This window comes from Gavia stellata, chromosome Z (genome assembly GCF_030936135.1).
Source record: "Gavia stellata isolate bGavSte3 chromosome Z, bGavSte3.hap2, whole genome shotgun sequence".
In the NCBI taxonomy this organism is placed as follows: domain Eukaryota; kingdom Metazoa; phylum Chordata; class Aves; order Gaviiformes; family Gaviidae; genus Gavia; species Gavia stellata.
Window position 1 is genome coordinate 46,841,077 of NC_082637.1, and position 23,427 is coordinate 46,864,503.

At 38.3% G+C, this 23,427-nt stretch overlaps 1 protein-coding gene across 1 annotated transcript in view; it reads left to right on the plus strand.

The window, feature by feature from the left end:
• Nucleotides 1-23,427, plus strand: part of AOPEP (aminopeptidase O (putative)) — a 196,032-nt gene that overhangs the window by 96,100 nt on the left and 76,505 nt on the right. Inside the window, exon 11 of the mRNA XM_059833739.1 lies at nucleotides 4,434-4,494. Coding sequence (XP_059689722.1) covers nucleotides 4,434-4,494 — 61 coding nt within the window. The remainder of the gene's footprint in view (nucleotides 1-4,433; nucleotides 4,495-23,427) is intronic.

Genomic DNA, 23,427 nt, shown 5'->3' on the forward strand with positions numbered 1-23,427 from the left:
TTTTACCAGCCTCAGATAAATCAGAGTTTCAGCTGCTTGTGCTCTTTACGACTGTGGATTATTTTTTTGAGCAGGTCAGTTCTGGTCTTTGGGGTTTTCTGGTAGTATTTTTTATTTAATTTCATTCAATAAAATAAAGAAGTGTGCTAATAAAGCTATGGTTTTAATAATACATGATAGACAAAGGAAGGCTTGTCTTACAGCTCTGCTATTTGTACTGTTAATAACTCAGGCTTACTAACCACATTCCTTGGATGTCTTCATAAATTGTCAGTTAAGTACTAAATCAATCTTAAAATAATGCTGTAATTTCAAATTACTCAGCTATACAGGTGTATGTCTCTTTCTTTCATACTTGCTTTGTTTGTTACTCACGTTGTCATGAATGTGGTGATTTTGATCGAGACAAACAACTGGCAGGCACCCAACTCTCAAAGCAAATCATTGGGAAAGATTTTTTGCAGTGTTTTTGAGTCCTCCATTTTTTTGGTAAGCCAAAATATATATGCTGGACAAAAAACAAAGGAAATCTTATCTGCAGGAAGCTATGGCTAGTCGACAGAATCACTAATCAGTCACTAGTCTTTGATTTGCTCTAACTATGCCTGCATATTTAGCCGGAATGGCTTACTTTGAAAATGACTGATGTGTGCAAATGTATATATCCAGATGAAGCAAATATGCTTGTTGAAGTATTTTCAGTTGGATATGGCAGATTTTTTATCTTTGCTGCAACATCTTATTCTAAAAGTGGTTTCTCCTCCTTGACTGAGGGATTAAGTGGGTTTATGTTAAAGTTTGTAGAGTGCCTTCAGGCCTTGTGCTATGAAAGCTTGATATATATATAGACGTATTTTAGAATGCTAATTTTCAAATTATTATTAATGTTCGTATTTTACAGAGCTTGCTCTGAAACGTTGAATCTGGCCATGAACAGTATGTATGCATGTTAGGAGATCATTCCTAGGCTGATAGGCTTATCGTCTAAACAGATAGACAAGGGATGAGATAATGGATGTACTATCATTCTCATTTTACAGTAGGGAACTGTAGTACAAAGCAACTGAAGAACCTGCCCAGCCTTGTAAGAGCTCTGTTACAGTTCTAATCAATTGAACCCACATCCCACAGTCCAATACAGTACCTTAACCAGAAGGCCATTCAGGAAATCACACACACCAGATTTAAGTCCTTACAGATGCTTAACTGCAACATAAGCAGGTGGTAGGTGCCCTTTCTGAATATGGACAGTTTACTGAACTGCAGCCTGTATAAATACCAGGCCCTGTGTCCTTTCTCTAGGACGTTTATTTTGAAATAGTGATATGTTTGTGATCTATTTTTTGGGCTTGATCCGAAACCCAGCAAGTTAGTGAAAACCTTTCCAAGGACTTCATAGTTCTTAAGTATTGACTCTCAACACATTCAGAGTAGATCTCTGCAATAGTCTGCATATTACTAATATATTTGGAAAAGAAATAGTGAATGGCTGTAAAATGCTAAAACAAGTTGCTTTTTATGATGGATGCCAACAAGAATGTCCTGAGTTGGAAAAAAAAAAGGTGTGTGAAAGTACAAACAAATCTGGGTATCCTGTTTTAAGCTAGTCCTGTAGGCACTCTCTGTAGTAACCAGACAGAAATAAGAAAAGAAAAAAAGTCATCTTAGCCCAAAGAAGGTAAGTTGACTGACTGTTTAGAGATACTTCTCTTTCTCTCCATTCCCTGTGGAAGAGACTCAGCTAACTTAGACTAGACACTAATTTTTAGAGCACTGTAGTAAAGTAAGGGTAATTATAGCCTGAAGGATCTGGCAGTCAAATACTCTAAATTTAATAAATTTGCACAAATAACAAGGTACTACTAAAAGCTGACCAAATCTGGATATTTCGTAATTCGTTTGAATGTAGAACACTACCCCATTACAAGCATGGCATATACATTCAGTTATATGTAGAAAATTGATTTCCATAGTGATCAGACATGCAGAATGGTAATTTCCTGAAAATTCAGAATCCTAGCCATGTAGAAATGCTTCCGCATGACTGCTGCAATTATTTGAACCATGTGATCAGAGGGAAATTTCTTTTTGTCTGTGATAGTCTATAACGTAATGTTGCAAGAGATATTTTGACATTTCAGATTTAGTGATTGGAAAGATTTCTTTGTCTCTATGGGAATCACTCTCCCTTCTGGGACTTTTTAAGTCACCTCAGCCAGGCTGCTATGTCATCTCTTACTTGTAAAGACACTGCTGAAGTAAAGTTTGCACCTAAATTACATGAACTATCAAAATACATTACCAGCAGCAAATAGACTAGTGCTGTTTCCACATTAAGCCTCCTTGGCCTGCATCATAAGATAAGACTGATCAAAAACTGAAGGAAACTATTAATAGAAAATGAAAGCATGTATGAATGGCTTTATTGTCATTGTAATTTTTCTTTAATCTGTAGCTTCTTCCGATTTTCAGTATGAAGCTGTAGCCCGTGTATGCAAGCGTATCTTAGTAGCTGAATGACAGAGGGCAGCATTTGTAAGGCAAGACAGGTGTCGTTGTTTAAGACACTTGGTGTCTGGTGTTTGCCTTTGTTACAAAATTCCTGTGTATGTTGGACATTGCTTATTTTTTGCATATATTGTTGAACAATTACTCAATGAGAAGCCAGCTGACTCTCTATTTTGATCAGATTCTCCCACTCCTAAATCACATTGGCAGAATTTTATTCTATTAGGTAGACCTGCTCATTTTAATGGACCTCCTTCAGAACATTGCTCAGTGTGAGTAGTGATGGCAGATCTCCCAACACAATGGTGTATAGTGAAGGTTGTAGCTGCTAATTCTACCTCAAAGGAATCCTAACACATAGCTCTGCTTGGAAACAGAGGGTAAATTTTTCATCTTGGATTCAAGAAGGATAAAAACATCTAACTCAGGATGTAAGCCATGTCTGGAAAAATGCTGTTGTTACATGTATTAATATCAATAATTTAAATCTTTAGGCATTCCAAATAAAACTAGCCAAGTTAAAAAAATGTAATAAATATGATCAGTAAACACACAGAAATTTTTATTCTATGAACGTGTTCCAGGGCCATCCACTAACATATTGCTTGACTGCTTTTGAGACTCCATAAGCTGTCTAAGCCTCAGTTTTCACATTTGCATGTCAGGCATAACAGTGATTGATCTCTCTCCCATTGGCACAGCAGAAGTTAATATTTAAAGGTGTTTAAAAATCTTTCAGTAAAAATGATTGATGTATCCATTACAAATCCTTCTTAGTCACTGATACAGTCCATAAATAAACATCCTTTAGGGTCAGAATTTTAAGCACAGTTTTGTCAGGGGCTGAGGAAAAAAAAAAGTCGTCTTTGTCATGTAATCCAAATAAAAATTGTATTGGGTTGCTTGCCTTCCTGCTTCAGAGCTTCTAAATGGCCTTCTTTTAATGAATGCTTTGTTGGTTATGGGTCTAAATTACATACATGAAGGTAGCTGCAAGTACTAGAATGAGTCTTGCCAAGGCATTACCATGCACGGGACCATGCACATCTACTCGCTTCTCAGAATATTTACATTCATTGAGGGCTTACTCAAGTTCCTTTTTCAGTATTGGCACACTGCATGGACAGTGTGATTTTTTTCTTTTTTTTAAATTGGCTTCCCTGCAAGTTGAGAAGGTTTCAACCAGAGTTGAAGTAAATGCAACAGAAGTTGCTTACAAAAGTAAAAGCGGAAATATAATTTCTGAATTTGCAAATACTTATGCATATGGTTATTTCAGTCCCACACATCTTGATCATGACAAACTATTTCCTTTCGTTGGGCTCCAGACTATTCAGTGACTTCACTGTTAATGTTATCAGGATATACAGAAAGTACAGAAAAGACGAAACTGAAATATATTAGATACTTGATAACTTTGAGGATTAATATCCATCAGTGCCTTTTAAAACCTAAAAGTTTAAGAAAGTTTGTATTTAATTTCATTTTCTTTGGTATATTATCTCTACATTTAGGCTGCTTCTGTAATAAAATACTGCTTTTGAATGTCTCCAGCTAAATTTACTTGCCTGTGATTTTTTTTTCTGTAAAAGAAACAAAAATCCACTCAACAAGAAGTAGAGCACCTGTTCATACTTTACATGTTTCATAAATGCAGTTTACCATCTTACACTTTCTCTGTCAATCCTCATAAGCACTGAATTTATCATTTCAGTTTTAGGCACAGAAAACCTGATCTGTTTTTAATTTGCTCATATCACCTCTGATGGTATTATTCATTAAAAAATCAAGAATGTAGTACCACTGCAGTACAACCAATACTTGGAATTCAGGGTTTTACTCAGCTTCTAAAGGGTTAATTTTCATGCGGAAAAATCAGTAATTTTGTCTGTGTCTTCTAATTTTTAAATTTTTTTTTTTTTAAGATCTGGGTTAACTGTAGAAAGTATCTTCCAGGATTGGCTTGACACTTCTGGAATACCAAAGGTAAGTACAAAATACCAGTTCCCAGTTCTTTCTGGAGTCTTACATTTCTCATTACATTACATGTTATTTAAATCATTACCTGAACTTAAAGCAGGTATGGTTTTGATGGTGACTGCTTTCCACATCTTTATATGGGTTTAGCTTTTATCGGTTGCAGGCTTTTGCTTCTACCATCGTCTCAACAAAACTGCCAAAGGGCAAATCTTACAAAACTTATGCTCTTGCTTAATATTGTATCCACGTGGAAGTATGCTTTACAGTATAGTGGTGGACTCTACTAAATGTAAGGAGCATTGTTCACAGCTGTCAGTATATTAATTACTTGAAAGCTGTACTGACAGCAGTAATTAAATGTTAAACTATTTGTACTTTGATAGTTTGTGAATATTGTGACTTGCTTAAGAATCTGCTGCATGGGTAACATATTTCATTGGTGTTCCAGCTCTGTTGCAGTTGAGACTGAGCATTATTTTCTGCTTTTAATACTAAAAGCTTTTAATATTAATGTTTTAAATTCTTAGTTGTGTCTGTGCTATACAAAGGCTTTGATTATTCGCTTTGGTCCAAAACTGGAATTAGCTGAAGAAAGGTATCTCTGTATAAACCTTCCTAAAAACCAGTTTTATACAAAGTATGTTTTTATTATACACTTGGAGCTCAATTTCTAACTGATTTACCCTAAGCTGGCATCCCTTAGGTTGCTTGGGATTTATCTTACCTAGTGCTTGCATTTGTTTCCACTTTGCATTAGCATTTTAAAAAAACACTTTTAAGAGTTAGAATGGTAAGCCCTGGTTTGTATGTGCAAAAGTGAAAGTACTTAGGCAGCATGACTGAGGCTCTGAGGAGTGAGGATGTTTGCAGGTAGAATTGCCAAAATAGCTGCACAGCTCAGAACGATAAGCAGTGATCACTGAACCTGAGCTGTACCCAGACACTGTGGTTGAGCTCTTCCCTTGACAGCTTTAGAGGTGTGCATGCCCACTGTTCTCTGGATGCTGTGGAAGGCTCTTTGGGAAGCTTTGCCCTGAGATCAAAATGTTCAAAGCCTAATATTTGAAGATGCGATAAAATCAAGGTGGAGTTTGGTTTTTGCTGTAAAATTACTGAAAATAAAATCAGCTTTAATTGGAAGGGAGGAAGGGAGAGACCAGTGAGTATCATCATGCACCTTGATGTTCAGTCATTTCTTGAAAAAGAACCTTGATTTTAATCCTATGTTTTGATTAAGGTTTTGTTCCTGATAGAGAATTCAATACATTGTAGAACAGCTGCTTTACGTATAGGGGAGAAACTGGTGTTGCACAGATGTAGTTGTAAGATGCTGAACTGGCTATCTGAAATGCAAGTTTTCTGGCATTTTACTTACACCTATCTCTTTGAGGATGTGCCTTATTAGTGTCCCACAATCAACTCTAAAATCACAAATAAGGAAGATAGGAGCAGACTAAAGAACTGCAAATGTTTTTGATTAATATGAAAACTGTACTCTGTTTTCCTGAATGTGTACCATAAGTTGTTCAGAATGAATAGCGAGTAGTTTCATTATACCCTGCAAGTATCTATTGGTTGTGTAAGCAAAACCTGTAGCAAAAATATTTCCACATCCAACAGGCTTGTAAATTGTTGTAAATTTTCTTTAAAGACCAAACAGATTTCCCTGATAGTTTGGCTGTTTTGTAAAAACAACATCAACAGGAACGGTGCTGATTTAGTATTCTGCTTCTGAGAATCGCAATGGTGACCTCTTTGTTCCCTCTGTCTCTCTCCTCCCTCAATAATTTTTTTGATGATTTACCCTTGTTTTCTTCAGCACTTCTCAGGCTCCTGTGGGAACTAGTTATTTCTTATTGAAAGAACTGGAGTTGTCGTCATTCAGTGAATGGGAAAACTTGTTTCCTTTGTGCTTTATGAAATCATTTGGGGAGCCCTTATTCCTGAAATCAAGACCGTAGAGGTTGCTTAGTAGTGTTCAATATGTTAGTATCTATAATCTAAATATGATTGTATTCACTGACTACAGAACTATAAATCTGCTCGTGTGCTGTACAGCAGTTGATATTGAAACCCCCTTAAAAAGTATTTAGATCACCTTTATTTCAGCAAACTTGGCTATCATGGTGAATCGATGTGAAGGCACACAGACCACCTTCTTACATGCAGGTGAACCACCTGCATCATAAATAGCAGCCCAGGAACACCACAGAACTGATTTATTCTCTCTCATATGGGTTGCCAGGTGAGTGGACTACCGTGTGTGCAGAGAGAGGTTTCCATCAACCCCTTTGGGCGAACCAGTCAGGCAGTGTGAGCAGTATGAGGTACAGAGTATCCATTCAGTTTACTACCTTTCCTGAGCACTGGAGCAACTGAAAAGCAGCTGCTTATCACCCTTGTTTCACGGACTGCACTAGAGAGTCCTGCAGCATAACAGTTAAAGTCACTGTTAATCCTGGAGCACCTGTTCTTAGAGGCACAAAATGCATTTCTTAGTGGTTTAGTACATACCTATGGAAATAACTTGATTGAGAATTTAAACATTTTAAATTTACAAATACTAAGACTTCACTGCATTTGGAGAGGAAGCTTCCTTACTGGAAAATATTGGGAAATATATACCATGCTGTCCATTCTGAAAATGAAGTCAGAACATGGTTCCTTTCCATCTCTCCCATATGAGCATTTTTATATTTTATAGTGGCTGTGGTTGTTTCTGTGGCATCTTTTATTTCTATGTTTTGGTGGGTTTGGCTCAGGAAACTCACTTCATCCATTGACTATAAAGAAAATTCACCACTTGTAGTTCATTTACAGCATTAGCTACCAAAGTGTTTTTAAGAATTTTCTTCTGCAGTTAAATCCAAATCCGTCACCTGTACACAAGTGTTGCTCTCTAAAATTTGGTAACAACATCATCACTTAAAAACAGAATTGTTAACCCACCCCTCAGTTTACTGTCTTCACAACAGTGTCTAGCTTAAGGACACTGGAAGGTTACCTGTGTAAAAGATGGATGAGGATAAATACTTCCCACTCCCCAGACTGCTGAAGCAACGTTACTTGACATCTTCCTTCCAGTAGAGGAATTAGCATTTTGTATCCTTTACAGTCATATGTCATGGCATCTGTCTAACTGAAGATCCTGTACTCCTTTACCTGTGCTTTGTTACATTTGCCATCCCAAATCCTGTCTCCAGCTCTGTCCAGGGAACCGCATGTATATACACACCTTTATACTTGCAACTTACAAGTATTGCAACTTTAATATTTGTCAATTTTTATTACCATTTCACTCTTGGAAAAGTCATTCGGTCTTTTCTAAATATTAGGACAGTTTCCAGGCTCATGTATATACCAGCAGTAATCAAGAATAACAACCAGAATTTGGCCTGTTGCCAGGAAAAAATAATTCTGCGTGCCAAGTTGAATTTCTAAATTTGGTATTTTCTAAAGCATTAAAGGTTAATCTTATAAAAAAGGGTGTGTGGTAATGCCTGGCCAATTCTTTCTTACATGGAAGAGTGCCACAGCACAGTGGTTGTCTTCAGGCTTGTGGTGCAGGAAGGTGTTCTCACACACAAAACAGTAAGGAACACAAGAGGTGAAAAACAAGCATTTCTGAAATACAAGCTTTCATGAGGATTTTTTTCTGGGAAGACATCATGGTGGTGTTAAATAAGGTGAAGCATATTCTGTTGTTGAAAATAACTTATCAAATCAAGCAACCTTCAGCAAGTACTTCTGTCTCAGAAGTGACTCACCAGGGGATTATGGCAACTTTTCATCTTGTGCAAGTAGTAATGACTTAACATCACTGGCTTTAGTCAATGAGTTAAGCTGGCAAGGAGTAGAATCAGAAGAACAAAACAGCATTTAGAGCTGGAAAACACCTATGAAATCACTTAAGTTCACTTCATCCCTGCTGCTGCTGATTTGTTCTCTTAAGTACAGTTTCTATTGTGTCTTTTGGTCTATGTAATGTTTAGTTAGAGGATGAGATTAAAAGACCATATGGTTCTTGAGGAAGATTTTCTCAGTTCCTCACAGACTTGTCTTTGTGTTATATTGCCCACTTACTCTTACCTGAATTTCTTATTCTACCCTAGATAATTAACCTTTATAAAATATGCTTAAAATCTTTCCCCATTTTGAACTCTGTTGTACACTGTTCAATTGAGAAGTAGACTAATAAACATTTGGTAGTCTCCGCATCTCATGAATGCCTACATGTATTTTTTTAACTCATTCCAGTTTCACCACCTTTTCTTTTGCCTCTGAAACTGCATTGTTTCATAACATACTATTATTTACTGGTAAACTTGCTATCTTGAATGTTTCTTGGGTATGTATTTCATTTGGTACCTGGTGTGATGAGAACAATCTTCTTCAGACTCATTCTTGAGTTTAAAAAAAAAGGGGGAGAAGAAAAAAGAAAAAAAAAAAGAGTAGCTGGCCTGCTCCTTCATGATTTTTAGTTTCCAACAGATCCTTCAGTGTAATCTACAAGTCTTATGTGATCACATAGCTGCAGGCGCTATGATGAACACACCAAATATCCCCTCAAAATTATGAAAAAAATGCAAGAGGTGATAGCGCTGCTGTATCCTTCTTCTAGTCCCTTTTGCTACTTTATCCTCCTGTTAAAGCTTAATTCTTATCCACTGTTCTACATTAAACAGTATTTCCTGATTAAAGTAGGTACTGCCAACAGGTATTTCAGAGTACGTACAGCTTACAGTGTGTATTGCGAGAATACTATTCCATGCCTTGTAATTCTGAATGAACATTGGAGTACAGCCTCCTGTAACAATACTGAGAATTTTGCCATTTAAAAAGAATTCATATCTTTTCCTCTCTGCACTACTTTTTGTTACTGTGGTAAAGCAGTAGTTTAAGCTACATCTACTAATGTTATTTGTAAATCATGTACTCTGGAAATACACAGTCAAAAGAAATCTTTCCGTGGAGAATATTCATTTATTCATAGTATTTCTGGTTTTGTTTGTATATGACTGGCTCTTGGATTGTTCTACTTGAAGAAGAAATGGATTGGAAAGAAAACTTATAGCAAAACTATTAAAAAATTGGAACTGAAATATACTTTGTAAATGCAAGTAACATATTTCTGTGGTTTCATAAATTTTAGGATATTACAGCAGCAGCTCAAGTACTTAATATGATTTCTGATAAAAGAGTTTGTTGTTAAGAAGGTTCCTAGCTTTTGCCCCACTTATAAGCTTTACAGATTTCCTGTTTCCTTTTACTGAGACAAAAATACAGATTAAGGGATAGCTCTACAAGAGAATGCATCGCAATGTAGTGGTTATGGTTAATTACTAACAAACCAACCACATTCAAATATTTTTTAAAAGAATGTTCTTACTAAACTTCTGAATTATCTTTAGCAGTTGTTCACTGAAGTTTTACAGAGGGTACTAGAATGTTTTTCAGCAGAAAAATCACTCTTACTGGATCAAAGTGTAACTTAAGGCTTGGGTTTGTTAACACTTGATATTTCTTGTCATTGCTAGTCATGCCTTATCTTGCAATTTTTCTGTCTGGATGTACGTAATTACTGAATATTGGTGGATAGCAACATTGAGACAGTAAACAAGTGGAATCCTTATTGTTTGTTGAGATACAGTAAATTTGTAGGCTCTGGCAGTGAGAATGACCTGTTAAGTAGGAAAACCACATTCAAGCTTGTGATCTGAGGAAAAAATTGGGAAGGGGCTATGAAGAGGTATAATTTTCTTACTTATTTAATAAAGTTTAACAGTGACTCTGTTAGATTAATTTCAAAGTTAGTATGAAGTATTAGTCACAAGAGTAACATGCTGCTGCTTAAATATTGAAGTTTGCTACTTATGCTTTGGTTTGTTTTTTTTCTGAACATGGAGACTTTTGTGTGTATTTTAATATCCATGCAGAGAATATAACTGATTGGTAGTTGAATTATAGTGAATTGATATTTGAGAAATAATCTGAAGAAAGCATAACTGCTACTTTAAGATAAGTACTTAGTCTTGTACATGGAAACCATACTTTGAAGAATAGGCACCTCCTCTGAAGAAAAATGGTATTGTTTTGATATTGGCAAGTTTGCAGATTGGAAGATTGAAAGATCTTTCCAAAGTCCTTAAAAATTTAAATGAGCATAAGTCAACAGTATAAATTGATTAATAGATTCTTTAATGATAACAAGCATAATAAGAAAAAAGTTTTTGAATACGAATCATTAGTGCTGTGTTTCTTCTGAAATTAGCAGTTGTGTCAACATTGCATCCCATTTTCTTAGATGAGAAGATGGGATTTTGGAAAATATAAAAATGTAATAAAGCAATGTATATAGCACTATAGCGTGCATAAATGTTAGAAGAAACATGAAGAGAAACAAATTGAGACATTGCACAGACAGACGTTCTCTCTATGTTGTTAACTCTTGGAAAGATGTTTTAGACAAAGACTATCCATCTGAAAGTCTTCCTAGATAAAGTATACGGAGAATTTGGTATTTTGTTTGGGGCAAACTATCAAATAAGTTGTAAGGTCTGTTATTATTGAAACAGATCCTGTGTTGATCTAAAGAAGGTTATTGGCCTGGAATGGCCTTGTAATTTATTTAGCCGTTCCTATAAATTGTACTTAAGATACTGCTAAACGAGATACAACAGTGGTATATTTTTGTTTGTTGAGTAGTTCAAACATTCAAGAAAATCGCTCATATATAAGGATACATTGTTAAATGTCAGTAGGGACCGAAATTTATTTCAGAGCTCTTCAATTTCAGACATGGCTTAGAGTATTGTTATATTTTTGGGGGCTTGGGGTAAGTTTCTTCTGCATTGCATGTGATTGCTGATTTTAGGAGAAGAACACAGACAGTCAAGATCAGAATAGCATTGTTACAAATTACTGGGTGATCACATGCTAAAATTGGAAAAAATACTGCCTCAGTTTAGACACCCACGTAGCACTGAGTAACTTGGTGTCCAGGTTGAATGTAGATGTTCATTTTTAAATGTTAGGTTTGAAAGTATTGGCCATAACATTTCAGTGCCTCTGTTGTTCTAATTTCTAAAAGTGAAGTTTAGAACAGAGTTTTAGGAGTCTTAATTTAGCCATTAATTGAATAATTCAGAAAAAAATGCTTTTGAGATTCTCAGCTGGGACTTTGAGTCTGCATTAAGGCTGAGGAGGATACTTCACTAGATTTAGTTTAATGACCTGCTAAAACATTGGCTTGCCTCTCCAGTCAAAAGCCAGATTTTCACAAACGTTCTTCTGTTTTATCTCAGACTACCTTTCAGTATTGTATGTGTCCAGCTCAGATGTACAGTACTAGTAGTATAGTAAATCTGCATAAGCAATAGCTTGTTTAAGAAGTTGAAGTGCATTGAAACAAATGTTCAATTTCTGAAATAATTGTGGACTGGATTCCACATGTTTGTTCCTTAGAATCTCTTTTAAGTTTAATAAATCTCCAGCAGTCATTCTGGTTCCCTTTCCCTATTAATTGCATTGCTGAACACAAAAGCTGTGTTATGTGCAGAATGACTGAGCTTATCCCTACTAGAAAGGAGTTATGTTTGGTATCTAAAGAACAATAACAGTTTGCTGCCTGGCTGATCAATGCTGGATCAAGTTCACATTCCCAAGCTCCCACTCTCCCACCTACATGTGCAGGGGGTGGAAACATAGCAAAGAGAGGGAGGACAGGTCCTCTTTTACACAGAAATGTTGAACTGAGACTTGCCTAATAAGGACACAGCTGGGCTTGCACAGCAATAAACATTGATTTTAATCCATTGCTTGTAAAAACATCCTAAGAAAAGCACAGAAGTTAGTAACCAATTAATTTTTAGCCTGCCCATTGTTTTCTTTGCCCAATGGAAACAATCCATAGAGGTTTAAAATGCTTTTTGTGCTACCTTACAAGAAAACAGTTTTTCTATATTAATTAGGAAAGAGTAGTCTTCAACATGGCTGAGATCTCTCCAGTTTGGGGTCCCTTCTAAGTAGTTTTAGTGCATTGGACACAGGATAGGAAATAATGAGAAGTCAAATGCTACTTTAGGAAATAATATTTGAGATCTTTTTAGTGCAGGAGGATAAGAGAGTTGGGCATGAAGCTGAGGTAAAAATTTTATGTGACAGGAACAAGTTTCCACCTTCCCTAGGTGGTCTAGGGTTTTTAAAAGAAACACACATTTTACTTCCTGGAAAATCTCCCTGTTTTCTAGGCTTTTAGAAAGACATTTTTGTGATTGGAAGGAATGAATATGTGGGGAAGATGTATTTCATGCATGTGTATAATCACATACCATGAATGTGAAGTCCATGTAGCCCTCTGTAATGCTGACCCAAAAAACTGTGACCTACTGATTCATGCAGTGATCCAGTCAGAAACTCGAAGTGATCCTGGAGATTCAGATCTTGCTGTGGCATTCCCAGCTGGCCAGAGTTGGGGATGGAAGCTATTGCTTTTGAGCCCAATGCTTTTTTCACACATTCTGCAAAAACACTGAGCTGCTGAAGTACTTTTAGAGAGACGATGGTAACAAAATTTGTGTAATGGTCTTTGTTCCATCTCCACCAGTTTGCCGTCTTCCACAAAAGTTGATACAAGCAATGTCAAGGTTTATGTTACCTTTAGTCATCCTCTTTTCATTTAGCAGTGCTTCATAGTCAGACTGAAGATGTAGACGATGAACACCTTCTGTTTAATCATGGAGGGAATAACTGGTTCTTCTAAAACTAATTCCATCTCCGTAAGAAAGGGATGTTTTTCCAGGATGCTTTAACTATTCTGTCTGCTCCCTTCTCAGCCCACAGTGAAATTTAAATGCTGAAATGAAGATGTCCGGAGAAAGATAGGTTTGAGAAGTCTATTGGCTGACAAAGCTCTCAGTCAATACAAAAATGAGCACTAAAGGTCATGGTTCAGTTTATGGTTATTATCCTTAGCGTATGGGCTAGCAGTATTTTATGGCCAGAGGGGTAATGGACTTTTGCCTTGACTATGTTTCTTTGCTAGACCTGTTGGAAGGATTTTTGATTGCTTCAAGGGATCAGTAAGACTCAGAGGTCAGTACCTCTGCAAGATGTATTTTATTTCTTCAAGAAATAAAGTCAGCCTCATTTTCTTTGAGTCTCTTTTGTACTGGAAAAGGAAGAAAAACACTGCTTGTCTTGTCAGTGGTGCAGGACTGTCCAGCATCCATGTTCAGGCATGTTTTTCTTTGTTTTTCTCTGTAATTAAAAAAAAAATAAACCACAACAAAAAACACAACAAAGGGCTTTCAAAGTCCTGTGTAGTTTGGCCAGCCAGCAACTATCCACTGCCTAAAAAAATCTTGGTGTTGGATGGAGCCAAAGTGAATTTTATAGAGGATTCTCTTATGTCAAAGAAACTTGAGCCCTAATCTTTGTCCTCTGGCTTCAAAATGTCTGGATTCAAATTACTTTTACATTGACAGAGTGCAGGGCCAACCTGGAATCTGAGGTCTTATTTCCATACATGATTGTATTAAAAAGTGTGATATCTTTTATATGCACTGAAAAGGTTGTCAAGCAGTGGAACAGGCTGCGCAGGGAAGTGGTTGAGTCACCATGCCTGGAGGCATTTAGAAGACCTGTAGACATGGTGCTTAGGGACGTCATTTAGTGGTGGACTCAGCAGTGTTAGGTTTGTGGTTGGAGTCGGTGATCTTAAAGGTCTTTTTCAACCTAAATGATTCTATGATTCTGTGATCTTTTAAATATTATCTTGTTACTTGTAGAGGAAGGCGCTGTAATTGGCAGTCTGGACTGTGTTGAAAGTTTGCAGCACATGGGAATACTTCTAAAGCAGAAAGGCCTAAACATAAAACCAATAATCTACTTTTCCAGTTGCTCCAGGGAGGCACCTGTATAGTAGTGACAGCACCTGGTGAAATCAGGAGAGGAAAAAAAATGAGCATTTTTGTGTACTCTAAAAATGTTATTCTAATGTAGATAATATATTGCATTATGATAGCTAAATTATATATCATTATATGTTACATTTATTACATACTATTATTTAGTAATAAGTAATAAGCATATTATTTAGAGATCCTGTGGTCATGTGGTCAGAGATACTTTCTTTATCAGATTACAAATCTGATATTGAACTAAATAGGTGGGTGCAGTGATTCATCTTTACCTGGGAACTTTCTCCACAAGGCAGGGTTGCTAATGTGGATATGAAGGATGCATTTGCATTACCCCTTTGAAAAAATATTCCTGCCACAGTAATTGAAAGTCATGTTGCAGTGTACTGAAAGTACATCCTCAAAGTTATTGTTTCAACAAGTTTTTGTCTCTTGGAGATAGAGATATTTTCAGAACAAGCAAGTTTGACTTGAACATAATGTCTCTGTAGGGGTGTTACATTGAAGAATTTCAGACACAACATGCTGATTTGAAAAAAGCATGTTTAAACCACCACAGAGACTCTTGGAGGAAGTAGAACATTTGGGTTTATGGTATCAGTATAAATGACCATCTTTCCTAAAATACAGATAATGTCAGGACAACTTGATTTTCTGTTTCAGCGAATAAAGCTGTGCCCATGAAAACGGCACAAAATCAGTTGGAGGATTTGCTGTTCTTACAGGAGCACATTCTGGGCTGAATTTCTTTTTCAGTCATTTTGATCTATTGCTGATATACTGCTTCTTTCAGTGTGGATTCACCAGCCATCTTGCCATTTTCAGTTGTAGCCCACTGCCTCCTTAGTCCCCCTGCCAAATTCTGATAACAGTAGTGTTTTAAAATCCTTGCAATTGTTGCCGTGGGGGAATGCAGTCAAATGTTTCAAGCCTTTATTAATCATCTTGTGAGCTACTGGATAAAATACTTTTCTGTATTTTAATTTTCTGAACCTTTTTACAAAAGATTGGAAGCCAGGTCTCTTCTGCTGAAGCAGTTTTCAGGTCACACAGACTGTTCTGAAGGCACATCATATTCTCAGTTCCCAAGTAAATTAATTTTCCAACTTAAACTAGTGTTCCTTTTTTTCCTATAAATCTTCTGTGTGGTAGGAAAACAGTTACATATCTTGCATTTTATCGTAGTTCCTTTAAATCATCCTTTACTGATACCACAGAGGTGATGGTATAAGCCTTAAAAAGTAGGCAGTATCATCCTAGTACCACAGAATGAAACTAGGGGGGGAATCCATTTTTTGTTTTCTGTGACATGGGAAGGCAGAGGAAGGTATAAAATTGCAGTTTGTAGACGGGTGAAGTTAGCTACATCCTCTAGAAGAAAACATGACATGATGGTAAAATCTTTAGACTTTTCCATGTGCTCCTGGTGTCCACATAGATCTGAATATATAAATGTGGGTGTGTATATGTGGCATAAAATTCAGTAATTGAGAGGAAAATAAAATCTCTAGAAATGAGAGGCTGGAAAGTGACTCAGCTGCACTAGTTATCAATTTCCTCTGCTTTGCAGAAGCTCTTCTGAAATTCATTTACAGTAAATATTTTTATTCCTCCATTTTCAATCTTTTCTTTTTACCTTCCAGTATCTGAGGACTGCTGGCAAGCCAAAAGAACAGCACTGATTCAGTGTTCACCTTAGATAAAACAACCTTCTTAGTTTATCAATATTGAATGTTTTAGCATTCGAGTAGCACACGCCAACTTAAGTTACAGACAACTTACGCAAAGGAAAAGTGCATGATTATAATTTTTCATTGAGTTATGAAATATCATTAGTAGCCATCACAGCCTGAACAATTTAAAACCAGTTTCTGTTTCAATTTAAAATGAAACAGTTGTCTGTTGCACAAATATCCTATTGTTTTCTAGGCTGTGTACAATCCTGAAAGTTCATTGTATGCTTGGGATCTGGTCTGACTTGAAGAATAGCTGGTGTAAATCGTTGCCTAAGTTATTTACCAGGATATTGAGCCTGTCTTCACCCAATTGGTAGAAAGTACTACCTCCTCCCCCCTATTTCAAAATTTGGTTCTGTTTAATCCTGCTGCTGCAAGAATGCAGGATACTAGCATGCTTTAACATGTATAAATACTTGTTTGCGATCTAAGTGTTACATAGGACAGGTCCATTAGCAGTGTCTGAAAGGAAGTCTTCCCAAGTAAAGAAGGACGTGGAGGATGGACTAATCTCTTAATTTCTGTTGGGAGGGGATTCAGGTATGACAGTCGGTGTAATGTGGACAGCAAACAGGACTGTTGATGGAGGGTGATGCAGTCATTCTCCCTTTAAGTTGGGTGTGCCGTCACCCTTTTATGTAGTGTAAGCAAGCTGCTTCCTTTTGGCGTATGGAAGAATACAGTAAGAGACCAAATGTTCTTAAAACCATCTTTTCTCCTTTCCCTCCCTTTCCCTCCTCTTTTCCTCTTCCCCCTCTCTGTCTTTGCTGCTTGCTCGCTGTCTCCCAATTTTCCCAGGAAAATTTCCTGTTCCGGTCATGAGGTAAATCTTACTGAAGCATCAGTAAGTGAAGTTGACAGTTGACTGCACAGCCGGTGTCCTGTGGCCACAGCTTGTTAGGCCCACCTGGTTTCTCTCGCTGCTTTCTTTCCTCTGCAGACTGTCTCTATGGGCATGTTGGCTCTTATGCTGCAGTGCAATCATCTTACAGTAGACGAGCGTTCAAGGTATGATGTGCACAGCAGCCAGTACCAGGGAACCCCAGGTGTTGGCTCTGCAAGATATATTACCATTATAAAAAGTCGGTAACAATTCTTCACTGCTGTGCAGCTACTGTGCAGGGAAACAGGAGCTAACTCCAAGTTTTAACACACCGTGTGTTTGCATGTTCAGGGATTTTCATCCCAAATCAGCCTCAGGGTCTGCAGGTCTGAAAAATCAATGTCTCATGTAACTTTTTTCCATAGTTTTCTCCAAATACTTGACAGGAGAGGAAGTGTAATTCTCTAAAGGATTTAAGGTATAAATCTGTTTCGTTGTTTCTATGACCCAGTCTTTCCCATAACTTCTTCTGTGGGAATGGACAATCTAATGTGTTGACTGTTCCAAGGGAACATTGTTTAGGTAGTTGCATTAATTTGTCTTTGCCATTAACATAATTTTTTGTTCATCTTCGTTCTCTTTGAACTATATTCTGTTCTTTATTCATTCAAATGCACACAGTTCAAGAGTCCATTTATAGAAGCTTTCAGAATTACTGTTTAGTTGTGGTTTTACAAAATAAAAATACATTGGTGATACAGGTTTTTTAAGTAGACCTGTTGTAAGTGTGAAATAAAAATCTATAGTAAGATTTTCTACTGTGATATCTGTATTAAAAAGGTCGTCTTTGTGTAATGCTTCATAGTGAAGTTGCTTCTATTTAAAACATTGAGTTTGATCTTGGCTTTGATCTAAACCTTTTGATCTTGAAAGAAGGATGTTGTGGCAGTAAAACAAAAAGGGTAGGAGAGAGGGTTTTTTTTTCTTTTTTTAAGTGATAAAGTTAAAGGGATACTGTCAAGATTTAGTATGCACTAATTGGACCTACCTTTATTTACTTAACTCTGCTTGCAAAGTCCATCTAATCCTATGTATGGGAGGGTTTGCTCAAACACCTGCTTTAATGAGCCTTATTCTTTTACAAGAGCACAGATTTTCTTTTGAAGCTTTCAGGGAATTGTTATATATAGCACCGAGTATATTTTTAAACTACTGAAAATACCTTACCAGCATCATTTTAACTATACCAAGTGTGATGCAGTCTATCCTTTATTATCTCTCATTTTAAATGCTAACCACAAAGCACTTAAAATTTCTAGTATTCAGATTTTGCATGGCTGACATTACTTGGGTCTCCCCATCACGGTAGAGTTTGAATATCCTCACTGAAGGGCACAAACATCTGTTGAAGTCCCCAGTCTAAATTAAATCACCTGCTTGCAGTCTCTTGCTGAATAAAGCATTTCACTGAGGCCTCAGTAAAGGGCTGGCTGTGCTGTAATACGAATAAAAAGCTGCTTTGGTTCTTGCTTTTAAGATGCATTTCAGACCCTCCAAGGTAATTTAATAGTTGGATTGTGTAGATGTCAAGCAAGTACTGGGGGAAATGCTGAAGCACCTAATAGCGATGATACTTTCTCTCTTGAACTAGCCCCATTAGGCCGTTCCTCTGTCTGTAAAGCCCCGTGACAGAGGGTCTTTACAGGAGGGTTAAGAGGAAAGCGTCTTTCATAGTAAGGGACTTAACGGGAGAGGGTCTCTCTAAAAATTAGGCTGTAAACCCGCGACGAACGTGCATGCAGAGGTTAGGATAGGCTGTCCCTTCGGAGGGAGCGCGGCTCGGCGGCAGGACCGCCGGCGGGTCCCCCGCGGCTGGGCTGGGCTGGGCTCCTCCGCGGCGCGGAAAGCCGTGCCGTGCCGTGCCGTGCCATGCCGTGCCGCGCCTGCAGCCGGCGCCCGCCGCCGGGGCTGCCAGGAGGGGCACCGCCGCCCGTAGTGCAGGCGCGGCGCTCGGGCCGTGCCGCGCCGTGCGGGGGGAGGCGCGGAAACCCCGGCGGGGCCGCCCCGCAGCCGGCCGGCCCTTACGTCTTTAAGGCAGGCTCCTCCTCTCCGCGGGGCTCCGGGGGCCGGAGCACGGGGGCGGGGGACCCCGCGGAGGTGTTTCATTTCCTACCGAGGGCTGCGGTGCGCCGCCACCGGGGTCGGGAGCGGCGCGACGGGACGGGACGGGACGGGGCGGGTGCGGCTCTGGGTGGCGCTGGGGCCGGGCCGGGGGGTGACGGCGGCGGGCGGACCGGCCCTCCCGCCCGGGGGAGCGGAGCGGAGCGCAGCGCAGTGCATCGGGGATACTCCGTGGGCGAGCTCGCCTCAACGTGCGCTTTCTCCCCCGTGTAGCCTTTGCTGGAGGAGGGTGAGACTTGGAAGGAGTGTCAGCTCGTCCAGCAAGTGAGCGTCGAGGTGAGGAGAAAACCTTTCGCAGCTGTGGCATTGCCCCCCGCTCCTTTCCCTTGCAAATCTGCTCCTTGAGTTTTCCACCTGACACCCCCTCCCCACCCTCGCCACGCTTTTGCTTCAAAAAAAAAAAATTGCTTTCGTATTAGGAATAAAAATATTTGTATGAGGGTAAACCCCAAGTGTTAGTACTTCATTAGATAATGACAACCCCATCATCTAAGTTTGCCGTTGTTAGTCTGGAACAACATTCGGGTGGGTGACTGGAAATAAATTTCTTACTTGAAATAGAAGGTGTGAGGGATAAAGCGCAGAGATTTTCCCCAGGATTTCTGCACCCTGCAATGATAACTTGCCATTTGGCAACCTGGTCTGGCATCAAACATGCTCCTTGTGCAAAAAACCCCTTGAACTGAAAGCTCTTAAGATGAGGAACCCCGCCTCACACTTTGACCACGGACAAGTAACTAACCAGATTACCTAAAACCGTGTCATTCTAGATGGGAAAAGTGCTTTTCCTCTTTCCAGTGAAGCAATGGAAAAAATTGCCTTGAGTCTGTTTATAGCTTCATACTAATGCTGAATAGCTGCACTCAGGTCGCGTCTTCTTCCTAAAAAAGCACTATGGTTTTGAACTCCAGGTCACAAAATGGATGCAGGCAAACCAGAGGATCAGAAAAAGCGGCAGAAAGAAAAGAAAGCAGGATGAAGTTGTTTTCCAGAAGGTAAGAGTTCACAGTGTCCGTTTGTGTAATGGGACAAAGGGCAGCACATCCAAAATGCTTTCCAGTGATGCCCTCTAAAACTCTGTAGAGACGTTCTTCAGCTTCTTCAACAAGGTGATAGTAAAAGGTTGTTACTGACGAAGTTTCGGTGTCACTATGTAATTACGATGGAAAGAAATTAATAGTCTTTTCACATATCTGCACTTTAGGAGACAAAATTTCCCTGTATTTGTATTTAACATTCTGAGGAAGAAAGAGAAGAGGGCTTTCATCAGAGAAATCAATAGCACTTGAGAGCTTTTGACAGGACCTGCACCACTGTTTGCAACTTTGCAGGTACTGGTAGCTGAGAAACAGTTGTCATTGTGGATATTGGGACAATAGTAGATGCATTGTGTACATTGAAACAAATGTTCTGACTATGTTGTTGGCTCTTCATTCAGAGGGTGAGTTTGAAAATCATCTATTTGCAATATAGATTTCAATTAATGAAAATGTGTCTGGGTGGTTATTTTTAAAATTACTACAGAGGATTTTTAAAACTGAATACAACCTAAATTAAACTATTTTTAAACGGTGATTTTTGATTTAACTATTGTGAAACATTTGTTCTATAATGTTGAGTTGACCATTTAAATCGCAACGTAGAGAGGTAAGTAATTAGCTGACACTTTACAAAATAGCTGTTTTCTGTCCTCTGAAGAAAAAAAAGGTGAATAGAGATGCATTTCCAAATGCATTATTAGAACTATGGGGTTTTTTTGCTTGCTTTGATTTTACAAACAAATTTATAATTGTTTTTTTTAAACCGTTGTTACCTTTAAAGGATTAAAATAGTGTGTTGTTTTGCTGTTTCGACAGTGCTTCTAGAATGCATGATGAATCATTGCTGTTTCTGTAGCCAAATTCTTGCTGATAGCATGGCTGCCAACTCCTGGGATGTGTTGCCTTAGTATGGGCATTGCAGTATATGACAAATGTCTACAAAGTGCATTGTTGTTTGTGGGTGATTTACCAGCTCCATGCCACCAAATGGCATCCTTTAATTCACTACTTCTTTTATTTTCTAACTGGAATACATCATTGAGGAAAGATGTTCTGTGTTGTTGTACGTCAGAATGACATGATCTAAAAAGAGATAGCATAAAGTGTTGCACCAAATAATTCCATTTCTGGTTAGATTTCCGTATGTGAATGTTTGTTTGTTTGCATGTATGTGTAGCATTTGTATTTACAATCATTTTATGTTAAGATGAAGAAGAATTTTTTCCAATTTAAAAAATGTATCATCATGTGAATTTGTGAGAAGAATGCATTGATGGTACAGATAGCCCTAGTACAAGCTACAGTCTGCATACGTTTTGAAATAATTTTTAAATGGTACAAAGTAGGTCCCCAGCTACATCTTAACAGTAGGCTTAAAGGTACCTTATGCTGTTACACCCCTCCTTATCTTTTTTTTCTATAGGAGAAAGCTTCCTCAGTGCAAAATCCCTTTGTACTGATAAAATTCCATTTCTGTTGGGGGGGTTGTTCTCCTCCTACTCCTCCAAGGTTTGTGAGAAAGAACTTAAGCATGTAGGCTTGCCGTGTTAGCAATGCAAAAACTAATGTGTAAACCTAAGATATGCTCACTGTTTTTTTAAACAGTAATTCTTAAGTAAGGTCTGTGAGCAGAAATGTGAATTAAAATTGGAGGCAAGAATACACATTGTCTTCTAATATCTGTAAGTATTAATAATTCTTGGAGTTTCAGCGTAGATTCACAGCACTGCATCAGCGAGGTACTTAACCCCATGGGAAGGAAAAGGTGTAACAATAAACTTACATTTCGTAGTGAAACCATGGACTAGGCAGCAAGGGTGGGATTCTTCACGTTCCTTAGAAGTTTGGTCATTGCAGTGGTGACTTTTCCAATACAGTTAGAGACGAGAGGAGAGAGAAAGGGTGAGGGACGTCCCTGGTGCTGGCAGAGCTTTATTGTATTATTTGGTTTCAGAGTTGCTTACAACTAGGTTTCCACGTGGACTTAACTAGTCAGTGTGGTGCCTAGTCAGCGTGGATGGTGCTAACCTCTGTTCCACTAGAATTCTTGATTTTTAGCTGTGTCCATATTGGCTTGTAGCAGAAATGGCATCATAGAGCAGTTGAAGTACTTCTTCAGGGATAAACAAGAGAACAAGAAAGAAAAAAGCGCGTAAGGCACCCTTGAAGAAAGTAGCAGAGGTAGGAATAAAACCATGGAGTGAGAAGAGGGAGGTGAGAAGCAGAGCAATAAGTAAACAGAGAAGTTAGAGAGCTGGTACTAGCTCATACTACAAATGTAATTAAAGTAAGGATACTGACATGTTTTGCTACATCTAGAAAACTGAGCTTTGCGTTGACCTTGCTTATCCTTTCAAAACAAGCACTAACTTACTAAATGTAGCTTCTAAACTTTCATGTGCCTGTGCTGTCCGATTTTCCTCTATCATTTTTTTCTTTGTGATAGGAAGTCCTATTTCTAATACAAGATGGATGACTTTGCTATACTGAGACACCGCCAAATCAAAGCAACTGCTTCTGCATCCAAGTACAAAATCTAGGACAGAGAGATAACTCTGTATGGAATAAGTGAAACAGAATTGTGGAGGAAAGGTTGCTGACAACTGCCGGGGAATTGCTTCTTGAAAAAAGTTGCCTTCTAAACAGTTGCCTTCTAAACAGTTAAGTTTGTAGGAGCTGACTTTACATACACGTATATGTATTTACAGAACATTTGAAGATACCATGTGCTGGATAAGAACTGTGTAACTGGTAGCATTAACTGTGCTCAAGGGGCATATGAACCAGTGGGGAAGCTCGTGCAGAAAGGTGTGGTGCTGCTCTGCAGTGTGGACCCACACACGATGGATTACAGCAGTGTAACACATTCCATGGGTGAGAAAGACTTTCTAGTCAAGTAACTAAGGATTGTTCTTTCTCTCCTCTTCTCTATTTTCCCCTCCTTTTTGAGCTCTTTCTCCCTTTCAAACTTTTTTGCTGCTCTGTCTCTGAAGTATTTTATTTTTTCTTAGCACCTTTAGTTACAATCTTTCCTTTCCTGCTTCTTTTTCACCTGTCTTTTCTTTTTCTGTTCTCCCTTATCTCCTTCGGTCACCTTCAGTACTGTTCATTACTTTCTATTTACTTTCAGTCGCTTTTTCTGTTTATAATAGCTTGTAGATACTCTTCATAAGACGTGTGCGTGCACATACACAAGTTTAAACCCACTCACCCATTGCATTTCTGCTTTCGTCATCCTT